At 43.5% G+C, this 24,947-nt stretch overlaps 2 protein-coding genes and 1 long non-coding RNA gene across 12 annotated transcripts; 2 read left to right on the top strand and 1 right to left on the bottom strand.

Moving 5' to 3' along the window:
* Window positions 1-221: 221 nt before the first annotated feature.
* Window positions 222-10,812, top strand: ASB16 (ankyrin repeat and SOCS box containing 16). 3 transcript variants are annotated; one of them, XM_053260004.1, is made up of 6 exons: window positions 233-868; window positions 5,327-5,603; window positions 6,367-6,477; window positions 7,083-7,575; window positions 8,230-8,343; window positions 10,627-10,812. In XM_053260004.1, exons 1-6 carry the CDS (start codon window positions 553-555, stop codon window positions 10,810-10,812), a joined length of 1,497 nt encoding a protein of 498 aa, XP_053115979.1. In that variant the 5' UTR covers window positions 233-552. The 3 variants fall into 3 exon arrangements, with proteins under 3 accessions (XP_053115981.1, XP_053115979.1, XP_053115980.1); XM_053260006.1 differs by lacking the exon at window positions 8,230-8,343 and having other exon boundaries at window positions 222-868; XM_053260005.1 differs by lacking the exon at window positions 6,367-6,477 and having other exon boundaries at window positions 282-868.
* LOC128329225 (uncharacterized) lies at window positions 2,868-14,229 on the bottom strand. Of its 4 annotated transcripts, XR_008309575.1 has the most exons (4): window positions 13,780-14,229; window positions 11,882-12,004; window positions 10,594-10,825; window positions 2,868-8,410 (listed from the first exon to the last, which is right to left on the bottom strand). It is a non-coding gene; the product is annotated as an uncharacterized LOC128329225 (long non-coding RNA). The 4 variants fall into 4 exon arrangements; XR_008309574.1 differs by lacking the exon at window positions 10,594-10,825 and having other exon boundaries at window positions 13,744-14,229; XR_008309576.1 differs by lacking the exon at window positions 10,594-10,825 and having other exon boundaries at window positions 11,882-12,001; window positions 13,744-14,229.
* Window positions 10,184-24,428, top strand: TMUB2 (transmembrane and ubiquitin like domain containing 2). 5 transcript variants are annotated; one of them, XM_053260019.1, is made up of 3 exons: window positions 10,184-10,214; window positions 18,412-18,975; window positions 23,026-24,428. In XM_053260019.1, exons 2-3 carry the CDS (start codon window positions 18,425-18,427, stop codon window positions 23,378-23,380), a joined length of 906 nt encoding a protein of 301 aa, XP_053115994.1. In that variant the 5' UTR covers window positions 10,184-10,214; window positions 18,412-18,424; the 3' UTR covers window positions 23,381-24,428. The 5 variants fall into 5 exon arrangements, with proteins under 5 accessions (XP_053115994.1, XP_053115989.1, XP_053115990.1 ...); XM_053260014.1 differs by lacking the exon at window positions 10,184-10,214 and adding an exon at window positions 14,210-14,366; XM_053260015.1 differs by lacking the exon at window positions 10,184-10,214 and adding an exon at window positions 14,609-14,919.
* Window positions 24,429-24,947: the final 519 nt, after the last annotated feature.

Genomic DNA, 24,947 nt, shown 5'->3' with positions numbered 1-24,947 from the left:
CAGGCTTGAGTGCCAGTTCCTCTCTCTGTATAAATTAACTGATGGTCTCTTAAATGGAGTTCTGCAGGAAGATATTCAATCTAGACAAGAATGAGGAAAAGTTTCAAAAGCTTGCAACCCTTTTATACATCTGTTTCTGAATCTTGAAAAAGATAGGCATTTTTGCCTATCTTTGCATATCCAGATAGCAAACTTTGTTTAGAAGGTGTCTTGCATTGCTGGAGGGGAGGGCAAACAGCTGCCTGCTTATTTGTTGCTTTATCTTACTCTGCTCAGCTTTCTTTCACAGGTTCACCAACATGCTAATTGCTCGGAGGTCCAGAAAGGAAGATGACACTGCAGTTGAGGGAGAGAAAATATTTTTGCTGCTGTGATGAATATTCCTTTCTATTTATAGTCCAGGCAAGGCTGAGCTGTTCTCCTGAGTAAACAGTACTTGTGCTGGCTGGTGAGATCTCTTAATGGTACCTTTTTTAAAAACTGCGGTTAGGTGCAGGTGTTCTTTCTGAACTGGTTACGGTTTGGGTGTGCAAACTAAGCCACTAAAGAAGAATGTCAAGGGAAACGTTTGTATTCACCTCTTCTACTCTACGCGCCCTGCGTCTGCAACGGGAAATGTTAGAGTTGGACGAGCGGCGGAGGGCTGCGTCTCGACAAAGTGTCAGTCGGAGGTACCAGCCAGCTCCTAGGAGCCTCCTATATCTCCCAAAGCCCTCACGACGCCCTCAGTACTGCAGGGATCCTGCCGTTCACAATGCCCTCTACACAGGAGATCTGCCAAGAGTTCGACACATCTTTAAGGATGAAACTACTGCCAACTTAATTGTGGAGACAGTTACAGAGGAGCTGGTGTGGTCGACCGAGTTGGGTAAGATGAATGGCCCACTGTAGAAAGAAGGTGGTTTCCGTCAACCGCATGCGATTCAGTGTGGCTTTCTTTTGAACTTTGCCTCAGTTTGGGAGGGGATGTGTGCCCCTTCATTTGAGTTATGGAAGGAAGATCTGGAGTGCAGGAATCTTGATTCCAGAGGGGAAAGTAGAATCTATGTTCGAAACTTCCTAGCTCAGAAGACGAGAGGCTTAAATAACCAAGAATCTCCTTATACGCACTGCATTGCAAACACTTCTTTAAAAATGAATCTTAAAAACGGGGGAAAGGTAAGAACGGTGTAGAGTGAATAAATGAATAGGGCAGTGGTAAAGCACCTGCTTTGTATGACAAAGGTCCCAGGTTTAATCTCCATCTCCTGGATGGGCTGTGATAGACTCCTGCTGAAACCTGGGGGAGCCAGTTCCAGATTCATACTAAGCTAGATGGAAAAATGGTCTGACTTTTCATAAGGCAGTTTCCTATGGAAACCATTATCTCCTCCTCAAAATGCACAAATATGAACATCAGCATCAGAAACATGTGGAACTGAGAAGCTGCCACTTCAAGTGGAATCCTCTGCCTTTGTAAACAGTGAACTTTCTGTAACTCATTGTAACAAGTCTCTGGGGCACTGTTTATTAACAATAAGGCAGAGCAGAAGGCATTTGCTGTATTCTCTTTGCTTTCAGTCCTATGTTTATGTCCAGTATACTTGATAAGCAGTAGTCTCCAATCTTTTTAGAACCAGCACCCACTTTTATCCTTTACATACAACATAAGACCCATGTTGTAATTTTTCAACACACATGCCTTTTAAAAAATCTCCCTCTGCCTTTCTCAAGGCATATTCATGTTGCAGCTATGCTGATTTAGCACTCATTCCTTCTTTTTAGGAACTCTGGGAATGGAATTGCAGGGTGAGAGTGCTGTACTAAGAATCTCTAATGGGAAATTTTGGGCACCTTGGCCAAACTACAATTTTCAGAAATTAGAGGGAAGGAAGCAGACAATACCCCCTTTCTCCCCTGTGTGCACATTCTCTTTCTTTTGCACCTTTCTTATAATAATGTTCGCAAAACCAGCAGTCTCTTGTATTCTTTCTTTTATTTTTTCTGTTTAACTAAGCTTATAAAAATGATTTCTTTCAATAAACTAGCATTTAAAACTTTCTATGGGCCATCCAATTTACCGTTCAAGGTACAGTAAATGCAATAAATTTAACAGTCTGTTCATGGTACTGTAAAGTGGCATAGGTGCTTTTAAAAAAGGGTTAGACAAATTCATGTAGGAGAAGGCAGTGAGCAAGGAGAACTAAAAATGAAGTTTCAGGATACCCCCTTACCAGATATTGGGGATCATATAGGTGATTATTAGCTTTACCTGTAAGCTTCCTGGGGCATCCAGCTGGCCACTACAGGAGATAGATGACCTTTAATTGGGTCTCTTCCTCCCTCTGTAGCATGTGGTTTCATTCACTTAGCTGGGGTCAGCTCTGGCTTGCCTCAAGCTTGGTGCATTCTCGATGTCAAATAAATCTTTAGGGTTGTGAATAAAAGGATTGCTACATTTTTGAATGGGAGCCTTCTTGTAGAAGGGCTTAATGTAAACTGAAAACTTAGCTCAATAGTTTTCAGATTTCCCACCTTTAGGGGACCCTTTCCACACTGACTTGTCTGCCAAGGGAACCCAGTGTATTGTGGAGGATTCTGGGTTATAGTAGAGTACACAGTACACACTCACTTGGGCCTCACTAGTGCCCTATGTGACTTGGGAGTGAAAGATAGAACAGGCCCAACACTCTTCTGAAAGCTGCACGTTGCTTTTTAGATTGTGAGCTCTCTTGGGGGTGGGGGCGGGGCAGGGGCCCTTGACACAAGGCTGGATTATCCATTAGGCACAATAGGCACAGTGCCTAGGGCCTATGAAGCACCCAGGGGCCTACACAAAAGTTTTAGACTCAAACAAACCTCGGATGAATCAAAATAGTGAGAACTGCTACATCAAACTGAATAATTTGCTTTAATTGAGTTATTTTAACAGCATAACAAAATAGTACAATGTAAAGTGTTGCATAACTGAATGTAGTTTAATGATAGTAAATCATTAAATGACTTAAGTAAATACACATTAAATGTTAACTTTGTGGCTCTTTTTGTTAGCAAAATCATGGACTACATCTTCCAGTTTAAAATTTTGCAAAAGTTCATTCTCAATTGAGGGTAGTGCAAGTGAAGACAAGATAGTCATTTCTGTCCCATGGTTGACCTAAGAAAGTTCTCTGTAAACTTCAGCTTTGAATAAGCATGCTCCCCTTCACAGTTTGTTCCAAAAGTGGCAAAATACATTCTAAAAGCAATCTTAACACTTGGAAAACATGTCACCAAACTCTCCTCTCCCCTCCCTATCCCACCTCCAATACACCTTTTTGTGAGGAAATTATCCTAATGAATAATCCAGTCCTGCAGATGCCCATTCTGACACACTAGACATATTAGGGGACCTATACATTGTACACAAAGCAAACCTATAGCATTATACATAAATATATATCTACAGATCTATCTTGGGGGGTGGGTGGGTCTGCAATTATGAGAGTGCCTTGGGTCTACAAAGACTTTAATCTGGCCCTGCCTTGGCTGCCCTTCCCTCCAGCCACCTCGCCCCAGGCCTTCATCTCTCTAGACCCAAGTTCTTATAACACATTTGCCCAGTTACAATACTCCCCTATGCTAGGTGTGGAACATAGGAATGTAGGAAGCTGTCATATACTGAGTGAGACCCTTGGTTCATCTACCGTAGCTCAGTATTGTCTTCACAGACTGGCAGTGGTGTCTCCAAGGTTGCAGGCAGGAATCTCTCTCCCCCTATCTTGGAGATGCTGCCAGGGAAGGAACTTGGAACCTAGATGCTCCTCCCAGAGTGGCTCCATCCCCTAAAGGGAATATCTTCCAGTGCTCACACATGTAGTCTCCCATTTACATGCAACCAGGGCACACCCTGCTTAGCTAAGGGGACCAGTCGTGCTTGCTCCCACCAGACCAGCTCTCCTCCCTGCTCACCTCTCAATGCTCCCATCCAAATGGGAGACGCCTGTGAAAGGGCTTTCAAGTGTTTCAACCTCCTGTGTAGACCACTTTGGAAATGCTTGGTGAGAAGCAGTATATAAACAGTTGTTACCTCGGCTAACTGAGCCAAGAGACCCCTTTCAAAGTGGTGACCCTCTCCTTCTCCTGAGCAGTGGGGGAGCAACTGGCCCTCTCCATCCCCAGCACAGCACCCCTCCAGTGGCTGTGGCCCACTTTGTGTTTCTGTTTAGATGGTGAGCCCCCTTGGGGGACAGGGGACCGTATGACTGAGGTATTGTTTGTTCTTAGAATATTAGCTGACATCCAGCAGAGTGTTATGTTCTGTAAACCTGTGCTATGGAACTGCTGTGCCCCTCAAAGGCAGCATCTGCACTGCACAAAATGGGCAACTGCGCAAGCAGGCTGTCCACAGGTTTCTCCATCTGGAGCTTGCACGGGCGGCCACCCATTTTGCGCCGCCCGGACACCGCCACTGAAGGGAGTACAGCACAACTTTATAGACACAGTGCTGTGCTAGATGTCAGCCAATATTTTCCCAGCTCTTCTGACACCTAATTCCAGCATCACCAGAAGTTGTGCACGCTCTTTTCTTCTCTCCCAGCCCCCTTTAGTCAAGCCAAAGTCTGGAACATAGTGGTAGACTTCCGGTTATGAGCAGCTTGTGAAAAAGCACTTTCTTATCAAAGCAGTCTATGCTCAGTCCAACCAAGGGGCCACATTTCTGGCTCTAGCATCTGGCTGGCTAAAGTTTCTGGAAGCTTGCAAGCTGGGAATAATGGACAGGGTGATCATTTGCTCTTTGTTTCCACCATCGGATAATTGGAGGGATGCTAACAAAGCTCACATATGACATGCATGCATCTAGGAAATGTACTACTTTTAGCGTGTGTTAATTGGGCTTTTAATTGCTGGTAGATAGGTTAGTTCTTTCTGAATTTGTAAGCTGCTGTGAACCTCCTGTGTGATCTGAGTATTATGGGGAAGTAAATACTGCCTCTGAACATGGAGGTTCCATTTAATTATCATGACCCATAGCTCTTCTGTGGATTTATTTTCCCACACTAGTTAATTTGGGATGATAAGCTTTAAGCAGAGACCTATCTTTTTGCCTATATTACTCTGTAAAGCATCATGTTGATTGGTAGTCCTGTTTAAGCCACCACCTTTCTGATAAGCTTTCTAACATAGGGCCCGTCACTAAACCTTATGGCATGATTTCCCCAGATTTAATTACACTTTGTAGGAAGAATTTGGTTTGTTCTGAACCTATTGCAAATCAGCTTAATTGGCTGACACAGCATTCCAGAATTATGGACGACTACAATGTGCCATCTCTGCATTGATGAGTCTCATCTCTCCTTCCTTGTAGGTTCTACAGGCCTGTGGGTGCTGAGCCCACAAAAGAAGCACACCTCTCCACTGCGCATCTTAGCTGCCAGGGGCTACCGGGACTGTGTGAAGCATCTACTCCTGCAAGGGGCTGAAGTCGATGCTATAGTTGGTGGAAAAGCTGCCCTTCATGACAGCTGTGCCCATCACCGTGCAGAGTGTACTCGTCTACTCCTCAGCTTTGGTGCAAACCCGAACATGCTCTCAGAGGAAGGATTGGCCCCACTGCACCTGTGCACCACCCAGGAGACTTTGCCGTATGTCTGGAAAGTTGGAGGGGAGGGGGAGGGAGTGAGTCTGTTGTGGCTTGAAGAAGGATTCAAGCCATATGATGAAAGCACCCTATTGTGAGAAATGGCAATAAAGACTAATGATAAGTAGATCCAGGGGCTCCCTAATTAAACTCTGCTGCCTTGTGAGATAGTGTACCTAAAAGGTAGGCTAAAAATCTATTAAACTACAATAGCATTTCCTTCTCCCGTGCTAAATCAAATACAAATTATTTTGAAAACATACAAAAAAATATATGCAGGACTAACTTTTTTCAGATGTACTAGAAATTCTATTTATATAAATTATACAAACTATGCAAAATAAGATAAATACTCTTGATTTAATTTTATCTGCAATCTATACTTTCTTGCATAGTTTGTTCTAGTTCTGTTAATCATGGAAGGGCATGGAATACATAGTGTAATAAAGCCCTACCTACAGCTCTGCAAATCTCATTCGGTCACCTCTCCTGACTTTTTAGACTGTAGCAGGTACACTGCCAACATAATTTCAAGTCCACCTTTGCAGTCATATGGACTAGAAACTTGCTTTAAAAAGTGTAAATGGAGGTTGAGATTTTTCCAGTTGAATTGTGCACAATTATAGCATACCTGGGGTCCTGATTAAAAAAAAATGTAAAAGCTGGACTGGCAAAAGAATGTGTGCACACTGCTTATTGTGAAGGATGCTGAAAGAGAAAGGTGTGTCTCATTTTTATGCTGAGTTGGAGATATGAACCCTCTGCAGAGTTCTGGCATTCATAGAGGATTGGGTAAGAAGGGATCAGCTTCTTACTTACTTCCAGGCATGGAGTAGCGAGTCTTGCCACTTCTGGGTGTCTTCAAGCCATCGCACAAGGTGAGTAAACAACCTCACCCCTTCTCTATATTTTCAAGACTCAGGAGTGGGGAACGGGTCATTCTTTCACTTTGTGCTGGTCTTTGGGGACAGTCAGCAGCAGCACTCTTCTCCAGAGTCTTCTGACCCCAGATTACACCATACTAGCTTGGTGTGGAGGAGAGGAGGTATTAGAAAAAGGTTGTCTGTAGGAGGTATTGAGGAGAAATGATGTGTAGTTATGCAGACCATGGATGTGAGGACTGCAAGATTCTGTGCTGCAGCATGTAAAATGAGACGAGATAAACTTAGCTGTGTATGACCTTGCCATCCTTGTAACTCAGTTTTATGTAATTTATTATTTTGATGTTGTATATTTTTATTGTATTGTTTTTATTCCTTGTTTGTTTGTTTGTTTTCTGGTCATGGACCTTAATAATAAACTTGACTTGATGTGCTGCCTAAATAACGGTAAAGCTTTTTGCCAGCGCTGGCGGCATATATTTCAGCAACCATGACGACTAGAAGTTTGTTTGTTAATAAAATAAAAAAAACTAAGATCAGGCTCCAGTTGTTTAAATGCGGTAAGTGTTTATTTCAACAGCACTACTCATTGTGCCCTCCAGGTGTGCCCAGCTTCTATTGGAGTATGGCGCTCTGGTCAACCAGTACACGCAAGATCGCCGTGCTTCTCCACTTCAGGTGGCTGCAAAGTACGGCCTAGATGACCACGTGAAGCTCTACCTCTGCTACGGAGCTAACATTGCCCACAGAAACCGAGAGGGAGAGACGGCTCTCAACGCAGCCTGCGCCAGCGCCGACAGCCCTGAGGAGGCCGGCCGCTACTACCGGGTAGTGAAGCGACTCTTGGACGGTGGGGCTGATGTCCAGGTGGCTGGCAGGAAGAACCACACACCCCTTCACAACGCCTGCAGTAACTGCCATATCCGCATTGTGGAACTACTGCTGCAGCATGGGGCGGATGCCAACGTTAGTAACTGTGCTGGCTACACACCGATGGATTGTGCCTTGCAAGCAGTGGAAGATTACCTGGAGGGAGAGCCCGAGCAGGTTATAGCCACTCTCCTCAGCTATGGAGCGGCTCCTGTCAATCCTAAGGTAAGGGCTGAGCCTTCGCTTCTCTTCAGCGGTGTTCTGCCTGTACAGGTTATGATCTCCTGAAACTGGGCTGTCCTTTGGGTTGGAGAACGTTTTTGTGCACATTCCTCAGTAGGAAGAGGTTTCTCACAGAGAAGGGAAACTACTTCCCCTTGTTCGTGGGAAAGTAGTTTCGTGTGTGCCATGTTGGGAATCTTTCAGAAAGGTGAATTGGTGGATGTGTTCAGTATTTTTAAATGAAATAAGCAAAAATGCTTCAGTAGCGGAGAATGAATGACTGGTCATTAACATGGTACTAACCTTAGCATCCAAAGCCTGCTAGTAGATCACTAACCTGGTAGGATGCTGGATGAGCTGTAGTACAAAAATGTTCAGGTACCAGTTGTAAGAAAAATGTAGCATGCACATACATGTGTGCCTGGGCATATGTCAAAAGTTCTAGGCTAAGGTAACACTCTGCATGGAAACCCTGGTCTTTTGGACACCTATCTCTTGGGAGTTCACACTTTCAAGCCTATATTTGCAGGCTTTTAGAGGTATAAACAGCATTCCACCCCCCACCCCCCATGAGCGTTTATAATTTTCTCTTTAAGGTACTCACACATCTGTTTCTCTCTCTCTCTCTCCCCCTCTCCTTGATGCCTTTGCTCTTAGATGTTGAAGTTTTGCGCCTTGTCTCCTCAAACTTTGGAAGTTATTCTGAACTCCTATGATCGGATCCTGTCCTGTGATTCCTGGGTAGGATCTGTGCCTCCTGAAGTGTGGCAGGTAGTTTCTCCAAGGCAGTTATCTCCTCACTCCCCATTTTTGCAATTGAAGAGCTCACTGTGTGTTCCTGTTAGATGGGACAGCAATGTTTGGAGAATGGAGGAGAGAAGATTAGACTAGAACCCTTCTCAGGGCTGCATGTGTGGAACTGATTCTCCATATTTAAACAAAAAAATTCCACACAGAAAACTAGATGTCAGCATAGCATAGGAAGCTGCCATACACTGAGTCAGACCATTGGTCTATCTAGTTCAGTATTGTCTTCACAGACTGGCAGCGGCTTCTTCAAGGTTGCAGGCAGAAATCTCTCTCAGCCCTATCTTGGAGAAGCCAGGGAGGGAACTTGGAGCCTAGATGCTCTTCCCAGAGCAGCTCCATCCCCTAAGGGGAATATCTTAGTGCTCACACTTCTAGTCTCCCATTTATATGCAACCAGGGCGGGCCCTGCTTAGCTAAGGGGACATGTCATGCTTGCTACCACAAGACCAGCTCTCTTCTATAAGTAAGCAATTATTTTCAGTAAGTAATTATTTTTATATAGAGAATCAGTCAGCGCATACACCACCCCCCTGCAGTTTGAAAACTAAGCCCTGTTCTGACTCCTACCCTTATCTCTGTGCCTTCTGCCACAGCATTGCCTATGCCAGAACTGCCACCACCTTCTCAGTTAAACAAATCTTCTTCTTCCTTTTGAGCACCAGAGTCTCTTCCTGTATCTAGCCTTGCCCAGGCTACATGCCTCCACACACATCCTCCTGACTCCCTCCTCTACTTGCCAACTGATCCCTGATTTCTTCCTCCAATCCTTAGCATGTCCAGCTAACATACAGAAATAAGTTGTCTTAGCTGCATTGCAGAGCTTCGCTTTTCTGTACTGTACTGTTCTGAGTGCCTTGTTCACTCTTGTCAATCGATAAAATGTGCAATACTAGTAAAGCTGGTGGCAAAGTCTATTGTTCTAATCTTAGCGCCACCGCAAATTAACTGGGACAAGCTGTTCCCTCTCAAGCTCCTAAGCAGGAAAGATTGTTGCCTGTCCCTTTTTGGTGAAGAGCTCCAGGACCATTCAACTAATCTTTGCTCTCATTTGAAAACCCATGGCATCTTTTTCAGGCCTAGTTCTTGATATGGTGGTAAAACTGTTCAAGTGCCACTTTGGACTGCCTGATGGATTTTTTAAAAAATAGAATAGATGGCCTTTTAAAAATGGGATAGCATTTCTGCATAGACAGCATGCCAGGGAGAAAGCTAGACTTGGACAATTCTCCCTGGCATGGTTGCTCTGTATGTGGAAGACTATCTATCTGTATGTCTTTATTTTTTGGATGGATGGATGGATAGAAGGAAGGAAGAGCATTCCATTACATGAATGCTCTCTTGTGGTCCAGCCTGGAACATATTTGCCACCACAGCGCATACTAGGCTATAGATGAAGGAGTTTGATTTTACACAGGATGCTTATCAACCTTGGAATTAAGAAAGGAAGGTCTAAAGCAGGGCTGCTCAACTTAGGCCCTCCTGCAGATGTTGGCCTTCAACTCCCATAATCCCTGGCTATTGGCCACTGTGGCTAGGGATTATGGGAGTTGCAGTCCAAAAACAGCTGGGGGGCCTAAGTTGAGCAGGCCTGGTCTAAAGTGATCTCTTAAACAATTTGATGGTTGAAGCCAAGGCAGGCCTGCACCCCCCACAATCATTGTATGAGAGTAGCTAAGCTGTCCTAGTCAGAGAAGTTGTGACTTCTCTACCAACACCTAAGGCAATTGTGATGTCATATGGCACATAAAATTGAGAGAGGTGGGGCAGGCACAACTTTGAAACAGCAGTGGAGACTGCAAAAATGAAGGATGTGCAGGACTGTCAGAAGCAAGGTCTGACATTCATAGCTGTTGTACTAATAGGTGTACTGCTAGGCTGTAAAAGATATTTCCATGGCTAGTATGAATTTTGTAAAGTGAGCAATTAGAGAAGTGATATGTAAATACAAAGCATAACTCTTAATAGTATTATAACCCCAGATAGAGACACTGAAGGATTCCATCCTGTTTTTGATAACCTCATCATCATTAATCTGGGTGTTTCTTACTGCTACAAGCCTAGAATTGCAACTTTGGGCAGGATCACTTCTGAGCAAGAAAGCAAATTTGTAGTTCTCAGTTGCTGATGGAGAAGAGCTTCTTCATGGGGAGCTGTTCTATTCACACATGACTGCTTCTGCTACAAAGGTGGGGAAAGGATGTGAAGCCTCACCTGTTTTGTTTTGTTTTCCCTCCATCTTGATAGAAGCACCAGACGTTCTACGATTCAGCCCTTTGGCTGGTGAACCAGCCCCGCCCACTGCAACATCTGGCCCGCTGTGCTGTTCGGAAGCAGTTGGGGGTACGATGTCACCAGGGCATTGCCCAATTGAAACTGCCCTCTTCTCTGCAAGACTACCTACGTCTCCCATTGGAGGGCTATCTCAAATGAGATGTCTGAAAGACTAGAAATGGAAACGAAAAAGGAGGGTGGAGGAGGGAGGGAGAGGAATGTGTATAGGCCAGCACTGAAAAGTACTTAAGAGAATTACTGGGATTATACTTGGCTCCATTCTGGAGGTTATGTGTACTGTTATGTTTTGCATTATTTTGTCTCTATCTCTGAAGCTTTTAAAATGTTAGAAGCTTTATGTTCTATAAAAGACATGGCCATTATTTACTTCAAAATGTCATCTTTCCTCAAACAAATGTATAGTTTTAAGGCAAAGTAGTGTACACACTGGTCTAAACAAGGAAATATTTAAAAATTCAGAATATATTTTTGCTTTGCTGCTGTTGTCATTCTGCCAGTTGCTTAAAGCCCTCTCATGAAATATTATTACTGCCTTAGGATTCTGTGAAGTGTAAAAATGAGTTGGATAAAGCTGCATTGGATAGACATAACATCTTGGCTTTTAATTGATCAGTGGTTGCCCTGTTTGAACATTTGGACATCTAAATCAATTTAAACTAACAAATTGAGTAACTTTAAACATATCGGACATATTCAGGTCTTCACTGTTGACTTACAATGGCCCCAGAGTGTACCAGTACAACATTTGCCATCTAATTTCTGCCTATAGGCTCTGTCCCATTATATATCCTGTCTGCTGAATTGAAATGTTGTTGAGGTTACTCTATCTTAGGGATGTTCACAAAACTGATTTTGCGTTCTGTTTCTTGCTTGAAACAAAAAGCAAAATGGCTGAAACGTTTCTTCTAAACAGTGACTGAGCCAACTGTTTTGATGGAACACCTTGAAAGGTTTCAAGTGTTTTGGCCAAAGGGAACAAGTATTGCTAGACCAGTTTCAGACCGGCTTTCAGGTGGGCTATGGGGTGGAGACTGCCTTGATCAGCCTGATGTATGATCTCCAATTGGGAATTAACAGAGGAAGTGTGACTCTGTTGGTCTTTTTGGACCTCTCGGCGGCTTTTAATACTATCAACCATAGTATCCTTCTGGAGTGTCAGAGGGGGTTTGGGGTGGGAGGCATTGCTTTGCAGTGGTTTCACTCTTACCTCTCGGGCAGATTCCAGATGGTGTCTCTCGGGGACTGTTTTTCTTCAAAAACTGAACTTCGGTATGGTGTCCCTCAGGGCTCCGTATTGTCTCCAATGTTGTTTAACATCTTCATGAAACTGCTGGGAGAGATCATCAGGAGATTTGGTGCAGGGTGCTATCAGTATGCTGATGACACCCATGTCTATTTCCCCATGTCAACATCATCGGGAGAAGGCATAACCTCCCTAAATGCCTGCCTGGAGGCAGTGATGGGCTGGATGAGAGGTAATAAGCTGAAACTGAATCCAGATAAGACGGAGGTACTTATTGTGTGGGGTCAGAATTTGGGAGATGATTTTGATCTGCCGGTTCTGGATGGGGTCACACTTCCCCAGAAGGAACAGGTACGCAGTCTGGGGGTGCTTCTGGACACACAACTCTCCCTGGTGTCCCAGGTTGAGGCAGTGGCCAGAGATGCCTTTTATCAGCTTTGGCTAATACATCAGCTGCGTCCATTTCTTGAGATAAATGACCTCAGAACAGTAGTGCATCTGCTGGTCACCTCCTATGACTACTGCAATGTGCTCTGTGTGGGGCTGCCTTTGTACATAGTCCGAAAACTGCAGTTAGTCCAGAATGCAGCAGCCAGGTTGGTCTCTGGGTCATCTCAGAGAGACCATATCACTCCTATCTTAAAAGGTCTACACTGGCTGCTGATAAGTTTCTGGGCAAAGTACAAGGTTTTGGTTATAACCTATAAAGCCCTAAACAGCTTGGGCCCTGGATATTTAAGAGAACAGCTTCTTCGTAACGAACCCCGCTGCCCATTGAGATCATCTGGAGAAGTCCAGCTGCAGTTGCCACCAGCTCGTCTGGTGGCTACTCAGGGATGGGCCTGCTCTGTTGCTGCTCTGAGGCTTTGGAACACACTTCCTGCTGAAATAAGAGCCTCCCCATCTCTTACAGCTTTTAAAAGGGAAGTCAAGAACCATTTGTTCACCCAGGCTTTTCATTAGATATTGTTTTAGTTGTGTTTTAATAGTTAACTTTTTAAATTTTAATTGTTTATGTGTTAATCTTTTTATTGGTTTTTGTAAACCATTTTATTGTTTTGTAAACTGCCCTGGGAACTTGGGTTTTGGGCAGTATACAAATATGTTAAATAAAATAAACAATGGGGAAACTCGGACACCCTATTCCCCATGGGTTGCTCCTAGACACCAAAATGGGTTGCGTGGTAGGATATGATGGGTGCTACTTCGCACTCAACCCACACAAAAAAGGGCAATTTTAAACAAGGTTAAATTTTTAACTTTTCCCCAAAAAACTCCATAGGATTCTATGGGTTTTTGGGGAAAAGGTTAACACTTTGTTTAAAATTGCCTACTTGCCCATCTCTTTTGTGGGTTGGGTGGGAAGTAGCACTCATCATGTCCTACCACTCAATCCACTTTGGTGTCAAGTAGCAAAGCAAAACAAAAGGTAGAACGAAGGATGAGAATCCCCGCTTTTTTTAGTGTAAAAAAAATTATTTTAATTCTTGGAACATTTAAAATTGCAGGGTGCTAACCTGAGCATGATGGTTCTGCATACATTTGAGTGCCTGGTTCAGGCTAAGAGAAAAGATTGTCTACAGGCACAACTTAAGGAGATGGACATTTGCTATACCCTGTAGTATCCTGCATATGGGGTACTGATGGCTGGGAATCCAAACCAGCCTCACTTCTATCCTGTAATAACAATGCAAGAGATCGTAAGCCTGTAAGTAACTCTTTCATTTTCGCCCTTCCCACGGTAATAGAGGGATTTGGGCAATATTTTCATTGACAGATAAACTTTTGCATGTTAAAAACCGTAAGCTTTTCACACGAAATCAAACCTGAATTCGAGAACCGACTCCTCTCTTTGCTGGTACCTTTTTTGTTCGTCGTGGTGAGGGAGTGAGAGTAGGAGGGGATACAATCCTTGCCAAATCCCAGTGATGTCTTGGATATTTCCATTAATTGCTGTGGACAGCCCTCACTTCCGTCGGGCAAATATTTTAAAAAGGGAGATTCTGCCCTTTGAACTAGGAAAAGGCCCATGGAGGCAATGGAGTTCATGTCTGGGTTTTTAAAAAGTCTGGTGCTAGCAACGCCGCTAGGTCCTGGCCTCGGTGTGTTTTACGGGGGATAAAGAAGAGGCGGTACGAGTTGGTTGATATAATTTACTAGGGAAACGAGCTTCACGCGCTCGCCCACGCTTTTGGCGAACAGGGGCAGCAACACTAAAAAAAAAAAAAAAAAAAGTAAACCAGTTAGTCAAGTTGTAGGCCCTCGGCGCATTCTATTTTACGTCATTGGACTGGGCCGCCGTAGGTCCTGTGCCGCCGCCGCCACCATGGCAACCAGCCCGCCTCCCGGCAGTCTCGCGCAGCTTTAAGCGACGTACACGGCGGGCGTTAGTGACGTGACTTTTCCTCCTGAGCGTGTGAGGGGGGGAGAGAAGCTGAGGAAGGGAACGGTGAGTGACAGCGTCGTACGGCACCCCCACCCCACCTCCTTAGCCCCCATCCCTCTAGCCACTCAAAAAGAAGAGAAATCTTCGTCTCCCCCATTGCAGAGTCGATGACCCCCCGCTTTATAGCCCCCATTGTAAGCCCCCCCCCCCAGTACCTGCTTCAGTTCCTTCCTACTCCTCTTATACACTGTTGTGTGCCGCCACCCCCGTCAATATACGGCTTTAACCCCGCTACTGTTCTAACTTCATTTGGACAATGTTCCCAGTTTTATAGTTCTAAACTTATTTATATTCACGCTTCTCATCACCCCGCCTCTTCTTGCACTGCATAGACTGCATTTCCCCCCTCTGAACCCATGATGCTTCTCAATGCCAGTTGCAAGGGAACAACAGCAGGAGAGAGGGCATGCACATACATCTTGCCTGTGAGCTTCCCAGAAGCATCTGGTGTGCCACTGTGTGAAACAGGATGCTGGACTAGATGGGCCTCCTTCTGCCTGATCCAGCAGGACTGTTCTTATGTCATGCCGCAACTGTACATCTTGGCACTGTGTAGGTATGTGAGTGCAAGCTAGGATAGTGCTTACAGAAGTCTGTATAAGAAAGGTACATTTCAGTGGAAATGGTACTATACAGGAGGAAAATAAGCAGTGCTGGAGAACAAGAGTTGAGGGCCTGCTTATTGAAGTGTTCATAGGAGGGTTAAGGTAAGCTTCAAGAAAGCAGAGTGTAGTTAACATTAATGCACAGACTAGGGAGCTCTCAGCCAGCCTTCTAGCAGCTACTTCCGTTTGAAAGGGCTGTTGGGAGGCTGAGAACGAGGAGGGGTGGGCAACTACATCATCATCATCATCAATTTCACCCTTCCTGCAAGGAGCTCATGCATGGTTCTCTAGCCATTTTATCCGTACAACAACCCTGTGAAAGATTAGGCTGAAATGGTATGACTGCCCCAGGATTTATGCTTTATGGCTGAATAAGGATATGAATGTGAGCCTTCTACCATGCAAGATTGGGGATGGGAGATGAACACTGTCAGATGGGAAGACTAGATTGATATGATGGTTAAACAAACTTCTGCTATCATTCGAAGGCATTTGTTCCTTCCTACCTTCCTTATTATGTGTGGACAAACAGTTTACTACATTTTTCTGTTCACAGTGGATCTCTCTCAAATGGCCATCAAAGGCTGAGCGGGGGCAGAAGGGGGTGGTTGTTCTAGCCACAGATATGTTTAAGTACTTGGGGCTTTTCTGGCCCTGGTTAAAAGGGTGCTCTGGATCAGTTGTAGAACACGGGGAGGTAGGCTTGCAACCTTTCCCCCCACTGGTCCTTGTCCTGAGCCTTTAACGTTACAGACAGAATTGTAACATTTTTCCTGGCATGGAGATATGTGGTGGGAACTGCTTCACTTGCTTAATTTCTGCATGTTGCGTTGCTGCTAAGACAAGAGTAGGACCAGTAAAAAAGTTGGCAAGCTTACAGTGCGGAAAGGCTGTCTTAGACATAGCTGTGTATATAGTTGTATCTTTCTATCCCCTTTGCCTGAAGAGCTCAAACTGGTACACATGTTTTCTCTCCTATGTTATCCTCACAAAACCATGCAGTAGATTAGGCTGAGAGATTGTTTATGGCCACCCAGTGAGCTGCATTAATGGCTGATCTGAACCCAGGTTTCCCTAATCCAAGTTCAGCACTCTGTCCTCTACTCACAATATTGAACCAAGCTATTTATAGAACACAATCAGTGCTTACAGGAAAACAGTGCAAATCCTGAAGCAGCATTGTGACTTGTTTTTGTCAGTTAATTTGCCGTGGGCACTTTATAAAGAAATTCTGTTTTGTGACAAAACTGGTTTTACAAATGGAAACCTTTCTTATCTGGACAAGGTTTTGTTTTGTTTTTGTTTGGACAGGTAAAGAGATTAACACAGCAAGGCAAGAGGTTGAGGTATGTCTTAAATTACACCCTAGTGGTAAAACTAGAGCTCCATTCCACAAACTTTGACTCCAAATCTCCCTTGGTGAGTTTGCAGGGGTGGGGAATCTAAATCTCTACAATTATGTAACTAGGGAAGCAATCATATAAAATATTTTGGTCCATTGGAATCTTGTGTCTGACAGAATTAGGGAACTGTAACTCGTCAACACAGAAAGAGTTGTGGAAACAAGGGTAAATTCTTCTATATGTGCTGGAGTAGTTCTAAAGGTTTAGATTTGGAGGAGGATATCTTAAGGTGGTAGTATTTAGGGGTCCCAGGTTCCTAAGGATTCAGGACTATGCCCACTTAATTTTGTTAATAATAATATACCATCTCTAAAGACTTAATGTTGTGTCTTTTAATAGTAGCTAAACTATTTAGGCATTGAAAAGCACAGCTTCTCTCCTATGAGAATAAAAAAAAGAAATTGTTTAGTTACTTTTCCTCGCATGTATGGAGGTTCTTAATATTGATCTGTCCTGGGCCTAGTATACCGGTATGTTGTTTGATTTACACTTGTTGAGATGTCAGGACCACATTGGTGTATGTTGTTTAAATGCAATTTTGTGATTTTTATCTGAAATGAGGGGAGGGTTTTGGAGGAATTCCTGCTCTTGTTTTATTTAAGACTATATTTTCTCCTTGGTGATTTAATCTCCCCACTTTTTATTTAACTCTTATTTGCTTGCATTGTTACATCTTCCTATTTTATTATTACTTGAAAAATGAAAATGAATGATTAAAACAATCCAGGAGTTTGAACACCAGTGGCTTTTGTGCATTATTTCCAAGGTTTACACTTACTTTATCAAGAATACCCACTTTTCGGGGAATTTTCTTCCCCCATGGCAACCACAGAATAACCAGGGGAGTAAACCAGACAGTTTTGTGATCTTGAAGCACTATTTAACTTCTGCTGTAATCTTATCTATGCATTTCCATTGCCTTTCCCCCCCTGCCTTTGTAGGAGTTAAAAAGCAGGTTCATCTAATGAACATAAATAAGCTTTTAAACTCCTGTTAGGGCCTTTTGAGTAGTGGCACCTTCATTATGGAGTTCCCTCATGACTTTTAGAAAATTAGTGAAGCTGGTTCTGTTACCAGAGTTCTAGTTTAGGATCTGATGAGACTTGGAGTTTTTGCTATTGTTGAATGGTCTGCCATTGTGTTATACCTGTATTTTAATTATTTTGTTTCTAAGGTTGTATGAACCACGTGGGGTACCATATATGTTTTAAAATAAAAACAAAATAATAAACTCTACTCACTCTTGGAAGAAACCTCCACTCACAATTGTCTGTCGCAATTAATTCACATCTGGCAGATACTGTAGCTCCAAACGATTGGGCACAACCTCATCCACTCATGTTGCACTGGGTGATTGGATCACATTGGACTGAAGCTCTGCCTTAGCTGCAGCTTTATAAACTCTGTGCTCTAGATTCTGGCATAATAGGTTGGGTTCCTGTGCACGTGTGTGTGTGCGCGCGCCTGCGTGCTTGCAAAAAAACTATTACTAGATGTCTTGTCTAATTCATTAGTTGTTTGCAGGTACAGCCCTGAAACAACTAAGCTTGTCTCTACATCCATGAAAATGCACATTTTTAAAAATAGACATCTGATATATACTGACAAGATTGTGTGCTTCACTGTGCAATTCTAACCATTCAGTTTTCTAGATCACCTGTTCCTCTTTGGTTATTTATTAATCATTTTATGAAAAATCCTTACCTTGTTCATCCTCACAATATCCCTCTGATAAAAGTCAGTCATTCCTAGTTTTCATTTGGAGAACTGAATCTGAGATATGGACTTCCTAAGGCCCTGAGTCGAGAACTATCTGTTGAACTCCGCTGGTTCTGATGCCCATTGTTTACTTTTAAGGAAGAAAGGGTATATTGAACATGACCAGTGTCTCTGCCATAGATTAAAGCTCAATTTCCTGTCTTGTAGTCTTTTCTCTCCTGCTTTAGTTTCAGTGAAACTGTCTGAAATTGAGTCTGATGTCTGAATTTACCTCCTCCGTCAGATTCAAACTGAGATTCTATCTATCTTTCCCCCTTTTAGCTAAAACCAAGAGATGGAGCCTCCTGAAGTGACCATCATTGAAGGTGTGGGGGATGAGGTGACTGTTGTGGCTGGCATGGTTGTCCTTATCATGGCCCTAGTCCTGGCTTGGCTTTCTACATATGTTGCTGAAGGCAACAACCAGCTTCTGGGAACAGTTGTGGCCACTGGAGACTCATCGGTGATCCGCCTGAGCCCTATTGAACACTACGTGGGGAATTCAGTGGTATCAGAACAGTCTGAGCCCCAAGGTGCCACCGAAGGTGCTGAAGAGAAGGCAGAAGAGGGGCCTGCTTCTGACTCCGGCCCTGCAGTTGAGCAAGGAGACAGCAGCAGTGGCTCAGATGCTGCCTTAGATCATCTGTTGGACATTCAGGGTTTGCCCCAAAGGACCTTGTCTAGTGCTGCCGCTTCCCAGGAGAACCAGGGAGTTCCTCAAACTCTGCCTGTCATAGAGGATTGTGGGCCCAACCCAGGGTTTATCAAAGTGCGCCTCAAATTTCTCAATGACACAGAAGAGGTAGCTATTGTGAGGCCGGAGGACACTGTTGGCATCCTCAAGAGGTGAGTGTCATTGGAAATGACTGTGACTACCACTGCTACCCCTTATTTCTTTGAACAGTTGCATATATAGATGGTTTAGTAAACAATTACTGTTTCCATACTGAGAACTGCAGGATAAATCTGTTCCCAGGGTATGGGTTCATGATACACAGAGAGCATATGATACTGTCACCTTGAAGCTAGGCAGGTCTAGGTCTGGTCAGTGTCTGGATGGGTGACTGCTTGGGTACTGCCCATGTATGCTGCTTGAATTCCATGTTGGAAAAAAGGTGGGGTATAAATGAAAAATGTGCATGCAGAGTGATGTACCCACAAATTTGCTTTTGCCATTAAGGTAAGTAAGGGAATTAATTTGTTTGGCTATAAGCCACAACAATATAAAACTATCAGTGCAAAATTAAATCCAAAAGCATTTATATGCATAGACACACCATACATATATTAGCTCAGACAATAGGTGGTGGTGGGAAATTCTTTGATATACAGGATGTCAGCATCTATGGGATCACTGTTTCAATGATCAGTTTATCACAAAATGCCAAAAGCCTTTGGCATACACACTGCCACAAAGGCATAAAAAGCCATCTTTTCTGTGGTTGGTTAATGTTAAGGCAAGTATTATTAGACCTTATTTGAAGAAACCTGCATTGGATCCCTCAGAGATAGCTAATTAAAGACCTGTCTCTAATCTTCCTTGGTTGGGCAAGGTGACTGAGTGATTGCTTCTCAGCTCCAGGCAGTTTTGGATGACACAGATTATTTAGATCCTTTCCAAACTGGCTTTCAGGTGCACTATGGGGTTGAGACTGCCTTGGTCAGTCTGATGGATGATCTCCAATTGGTGATTGACAGGGAGAGTGTGACTGTGCTGGTCCTTTTGGATCTCTCGGGGCTTTCGATACCATTGACCATGGTATCCTGCTGGGTCGCTTGAAGGAGATGGGATAGTGTGGCACTGTTTTACAGTGGTTCCATCATCTACCTCTCTGGCAGATTCCAGATGGTGTCACTTGGAAACTGTTCTGAAAAGTGAGAGCTAATATGTGGGGTTCCACAAGGCTCCATACTGTCTCCAGTGCTTTTTTACACCTACATGAAACTGCTAGGAGAGATTGTCAGGAGGTTTGGTCTGGGGTGCTATCAATATGCTGATGACACCCAGATCTATTTCTCCATACCAACTTCATCAGGAAATGGTGTGACCCCCCCATTAAGTGCCTGCCTGGAGGCGATATTGGGTTGGATGAGGGATAACAGACTGAAATTGAATCCAAACAAGACGGAGGCACTGTCTTGTAGGGAGTCAGGATCCGAGAGATGGTTTAGATCTGCCTGTTCTGGATGGCGTTTCACTCCCCATAAAAGATCACGTTGGTAGTCTGGGAGTGATCCTGGGTCTGAAACTCTCCCTGGTTTCTCAGGTTGAGGCTGTGGCCAGGAGTGCTTTGGCTGATACTCCAGAAATTTCTGGAGACAAATGACCTTATGGTGGTACATACGCTGGTAATCTCTAGGCTTGACTACTGTAATGCACTCTACGTGAGGTTGCCTTTGTACATAGTTCAGAAACTACAGTTGGCATAGAATGTGGTTGCCAGATTGGTCTCTGGGTTTACCCACAGTGATCATATAACACCAATTCTAAAAGGTCTGCACTGGCTGCCGATATGTTTCCGAACAAAATACAAAGTGCTGGTTATTACCTATAAAGCCCTTAACTGCTTAGGTCCAGGTTACTTAAAAGAGCACCTTCTCTGTTGTGAACCCCATCACCTATTAAGATCACCTGGAGAGGTCTGGTTACAGTTGCCAACTCATTTGGTGGCAACTCAGGACCGGGCCTTCTCTGTGGCTGCCCCAGGGCTTTGGAACACGCTCCCTGCTGAAATAAGAGCATATCCTTCTGTTTGTTTTTAGCAGGGCCCTAAAGATGTACCTATTTTCCCAGGCTTTTAACTGAAATCTAATTTTTAAATTTTATTGTGTTTTTATCTCCTGTGATTTATCTGTTATGAATTTTAAATGTTTTATATTTGTGTTAATCTGTACACAGTCTAGAGATTTCTATATTAGGCGGTATAGAAATTCAACAAATAAATTCATTCATTCATTCATTTGATTTCTATACCGCCCTTCCAAAAATGGCTCAGGGTGGTTTACAGAAATAACAAACAAGATGGAACCCTGTCCCCAAAGGGCTCACAAATACATAGTAAAGTGTGGCTGCATTACCAGATGCAGTCCAACAATCACATAACATTTATAGAGCAATTCAGAACACTTAATATATACAGTCTGTAACAGCTGTGAAAGACAGGTCATATTCATAGTGGTTGGGGAAGCTGAGGCTGAGAGATTAGTGGTTTGCTTTAGGCCTTCAAGCAGCTTTGTGGTAGACGTGAGACTTGGCTCACATTCCTGCCCCTGACATCCAACACACTAGCTATTGTTTCCTATCCTGCAGCCATTTGTACATCTGGTCCAATGGATTGGCTGGATCAGAGAAGTAGACTCAGGGCTGGGGTAGTCCCAGTGCCTGGTTGCTCAGCCACTTAAACCTGTGATGCTGCTTCCTGGAACTTTTATTCAGCCTTATGTCAGACTTATAGCCTGATTGTTATGGAGCCCTGAAAAAAAGACCCAGCTTCTAGAATAGCTGAAATATTTATCCAGCCCTGCTCAGGCTGATTTAAACATTGCATTAACAGAAATGACACCTGCTAACAATCCCTCATACTCTAGCATCCTCGCTAATAATGTAATGTGTAAGTCACTGACATCTCAATACACCCATAGTGGCACTGGAATTTTAAAATTAATTTATTGTATTTCTAGACCACCTGATCTGGAAATCTCCAGGTGGTGTACAAGTTAACATAATATTAAAACAATATAAAAATTAATTTATAACAGAAAAACAGTCTAAGTATATTAAAATTTAAATTTCAGTTAAAAGCCTGGGAAAACAGGTACATCTTGAAGTTCTTCCTAAAAGCAAATGGAGAAGGAGATGCTCTTATTTCAGCAGGGAGCATATTCCAGAGCCCTGGGGTCGCCACAGAGAAGGCTCAGTCCCAAGTTGCCACCAAACAAGCCAGTGGCAACCATAACCGGACCTCTCCAGATGATCTTAATAGGCGATGGGGTTCATGACAGAGAAGGCACTCTCTTAAGTACTCTTTAAGTTTCTTAAAGTCTCATTAAGTATTTTATTACTTGAAATGAACACTTGGAGCATCCATGGATGTTACTGGGCAAAAGAGGAGATGTTTTGACAGACAGTGCATAATTAGCAGGTAATTAGAGGGAGATGTGATTGTCATATTTGCAATTAACATTTAAGATGATTGCTATCAAATTCCAGCATCATCTTATTACTATTTGTTAGAATGGCTAGTTGTTCTGCCAGTACAAAATTTGTATCCCTGCTTGAGAGTTTGGACTCTTGAAAAGGCAGAACACAATGGGAAAGATGCAGGTAAATGCTCTTGCTTGGGTGTAAGGTATATATATGGCTTTGTTCCATTAGATTCCTTCATCTCTGAAAACTGACTGGCAGCTGAGGAAGAAAGAGTTTCTTAGCTTTTCTTCTTCTCTCAAAATAATACTAAGTCTGTCCAAAGCAAGCCTGTACCTGCTTCCTTCTGTCAACTGCAGAGTGGATGACTGCGGATGGAATCTGGGAGGGGAGTCACTCTAACTCGCCAGGTGGTTCAAACAGGGTTATGCAGGGAACTGCTGCATCATCTGCTACTGTGAGCAGAGCTTGCTACTAAGCCCTGATGACTGTATGTAGCATGAAATGTGTTGGACAGCAGCTCTGTTAACAAGAGGCAGGTTACATGCTGCAGCCTTGTTTATTTTTCTTTGGCATTTTTCCTTTCACACACAGTTCCTCAGTTTCCTCATTCCCTATGGCAGCTGCTATTCCCAATTATGCAAAGCACCTTCTTTCTTTTGGACAGTGAGATGCTTTGTTGCTTATTTTACAAGCATCCCATCAGCCTTTGCCCTCTCTTACAAATATGCCTCTGTTTCTTCTTTCTAAAGCAAATACTTCCCAGGTCAGGAAAATCAGATGAAATTTATCTACCAGGGCCAACTCCTCCAAGACCAGGCTCGGACTCTCCGCTCCCTCAACATCTTGGACAACTGTGTAATCCACTGTCACCTATCTCAAACCACCATCTCCGCCATTCCTGACACAGTGGTTGTGCCATCGGAAGCACGGGGTATTGCTTTGAGTATGGGCAACTTGATGATTCCCGTTTTCATGGTGATGCTGGCTGTCATCTGGTATTTCCGCATCAACTACCGGCAGTTGTTCACAGCCCCTGCCACTATCTCCTTGGTGGGGGTGACCATATTTTTCAGTTTCCTTGTTTTTGGAATGTATGGACGATGAGCAGCGATGCAAGAGGAGAGGATTCAGCGGCAACTTAAACCTGCACCCTCTTTGTTTTGTACTTTCATGCATTAACAAAACACCCTCTGAATGACAGGGAAAGCGCTTATCCAGACATCTATACTGGTGGGGACTTCGATTTTGAATATTTACTTCCACAATTTCTACAGCTGCAGAATTTGGATGTTTCTGAAGACATGGTAGAAAGCAATTGTGGGGCTTGTATAGAAGAGCAAGGTAACAGGGATCATTTGAGTGATCCTAATCATTAGAAGCCAGAGAACATTGGGACAATGCTTCTATTTCTTTAGAAGGAACTTGCTTGCATATTCACCATATTTTCTCTACAATCATGACTGGCAACATGCTGATGATTCAGAAAGGATCTTAGTTTCCTTTACTGAGGCTACTGCTTTGCCCTCATGCAGTTAAGAGACTTCTTCTGAGCCTCATGGTGGAGGAAAGGGGCTTCTAGCCTGTGTATATGCCTGTTTTAATTTGCTGCTGCTTTAGGAAGCATGGCTGGAATGACTAGCACATGCTGATTCTGTGCAATCAATGATTCCTTGCTCCCTCGCTCTAACTACTTCCCTTCTGTGAAGCTGAGCAAATAGAATGCTTGCTACCTTTCCTCGCCACACCAAGTCATATGTAGTTTAGAACTAGATATTAGTGAGCCATCTTCTGAAGACATCTGGCCATAACTGTACTATTTGGACTCCAGCTTCTGGACACTACCAAGGGTCCTGTTTAAAAAAAAAAGGCTGGTGGGGGTCAGTTGCATATGCACACTTGCAGGAGGGGCAAGTTTCCAGAATGCTGCTATGAACCTAGCTTGCATGAGATACTTCCTGCTTTTAGCGGGAAACTATCAGCTGCAGTTTAGGCCTCCTGCCTCTATTTTTAATTAAGTTCTATGTTGTGTGTGGGTACAATTTGGTCTAGCCCTACCCACTAAAGCTGGCTTATGCTGTGAAGGCTTAACACTGTATTGGGAGCGTTACAACCCTCATTTCTTTGTATTAAAGCCAAAGGTATCTTCTTTGCATTCACTGCAACTGTGTCAGACTAAATTAGAAGACAGCCTTTGAGATCAAGACTTTCCTTCTTATCTTCCATGAGAGGCTTACTTAGCATTTACATGAAGAGCAGGAATGGGATGAAAATGCCATCCTTAAACAGAAAAAATGGGTAGTATATGTACAGCTAGAACTTGGGATTGGTCTAGGAGTGAATCAAGAAGAGCCCAAGTTTGAGCTAGATAAGTTACCTAATCCTAGCAAGTGTTTAACTTGTGTAATTTACCATGCTTCTGGGGGAGGAACAAGGAGTTGTGTTGGGGTACTGAAATCCCTGGATCATAGTAAGACCTGTATCATGCAGGTTATGAGATCTCAGTGGATATTGTGAGTTTCCAAGCCTATAATAAAAGTCAGTAGTCCTGGGCTATAGTACTTATGAATGGACATGCTGCTGGAGTACCTATGCAGATGTATTCTTATACTTCAGATTCTTTTGTCAAGCCTTGGCCTTAAAAAATAATAATTTAGGTTCTGTTTCTTTAAAA

Source organism: Hemicordylus capensis, chromosome 6 (assembly GCF_027244095.1).
Source record: "Hemicordylus capensis ecotype Gifberg chromosome 6, rHemCap1.1.pri, whole genome shotgun sequence".
NCBI lineage: Eukaryota > Metazoa > Chordata > Lepidosauria > Squamata > Cordylidae > Hemicordylus > Hemicordylus capensis.
This window is presented reverse-complemented; position numbering and strand designations above follow the sequence as displayed.

Excerpts from the sequence above, each read along its gene's own strand:
- ASB16 (XM_053260004.1), top strand. The coding sequence starts at position 553 with ATGTCAAGGGAAACGTTTGTATTCACCTCTTCTACTCTACGCGCCCTG. Across the intron at positions 5,604-6,366 it reads ACCACCCAGGAGACTTTGCC|AGTTCTGGCATTCATAGAGG; the intron begins GTATGTCTGGAA and ends AACCCTCTGCAG. Across the intron at positions 8,344-10,626 it reads TGCCTCCTGAAGTGTGGCAG|AAGCACCAGACGTTCTACGA; the intron begins GTAGTTTCTCCA and ends CCATCTTGATAG.
- TMUB2 (XM_053260019.1), top strand. The coding sequence starts at position 18,425 with ATGGAGCCTCCTGAAGTGACCATCATTGAAGGTGTGGGGGATGAGGTG. Across the intron at positions 18,976-23,025 it reads ACTGTTGGCATCCTCAAGAG|CAAATACTTCCCAGGTCAGG; the intron begins GTGAGTGTCATT and ends TTCTTTCTAAAG.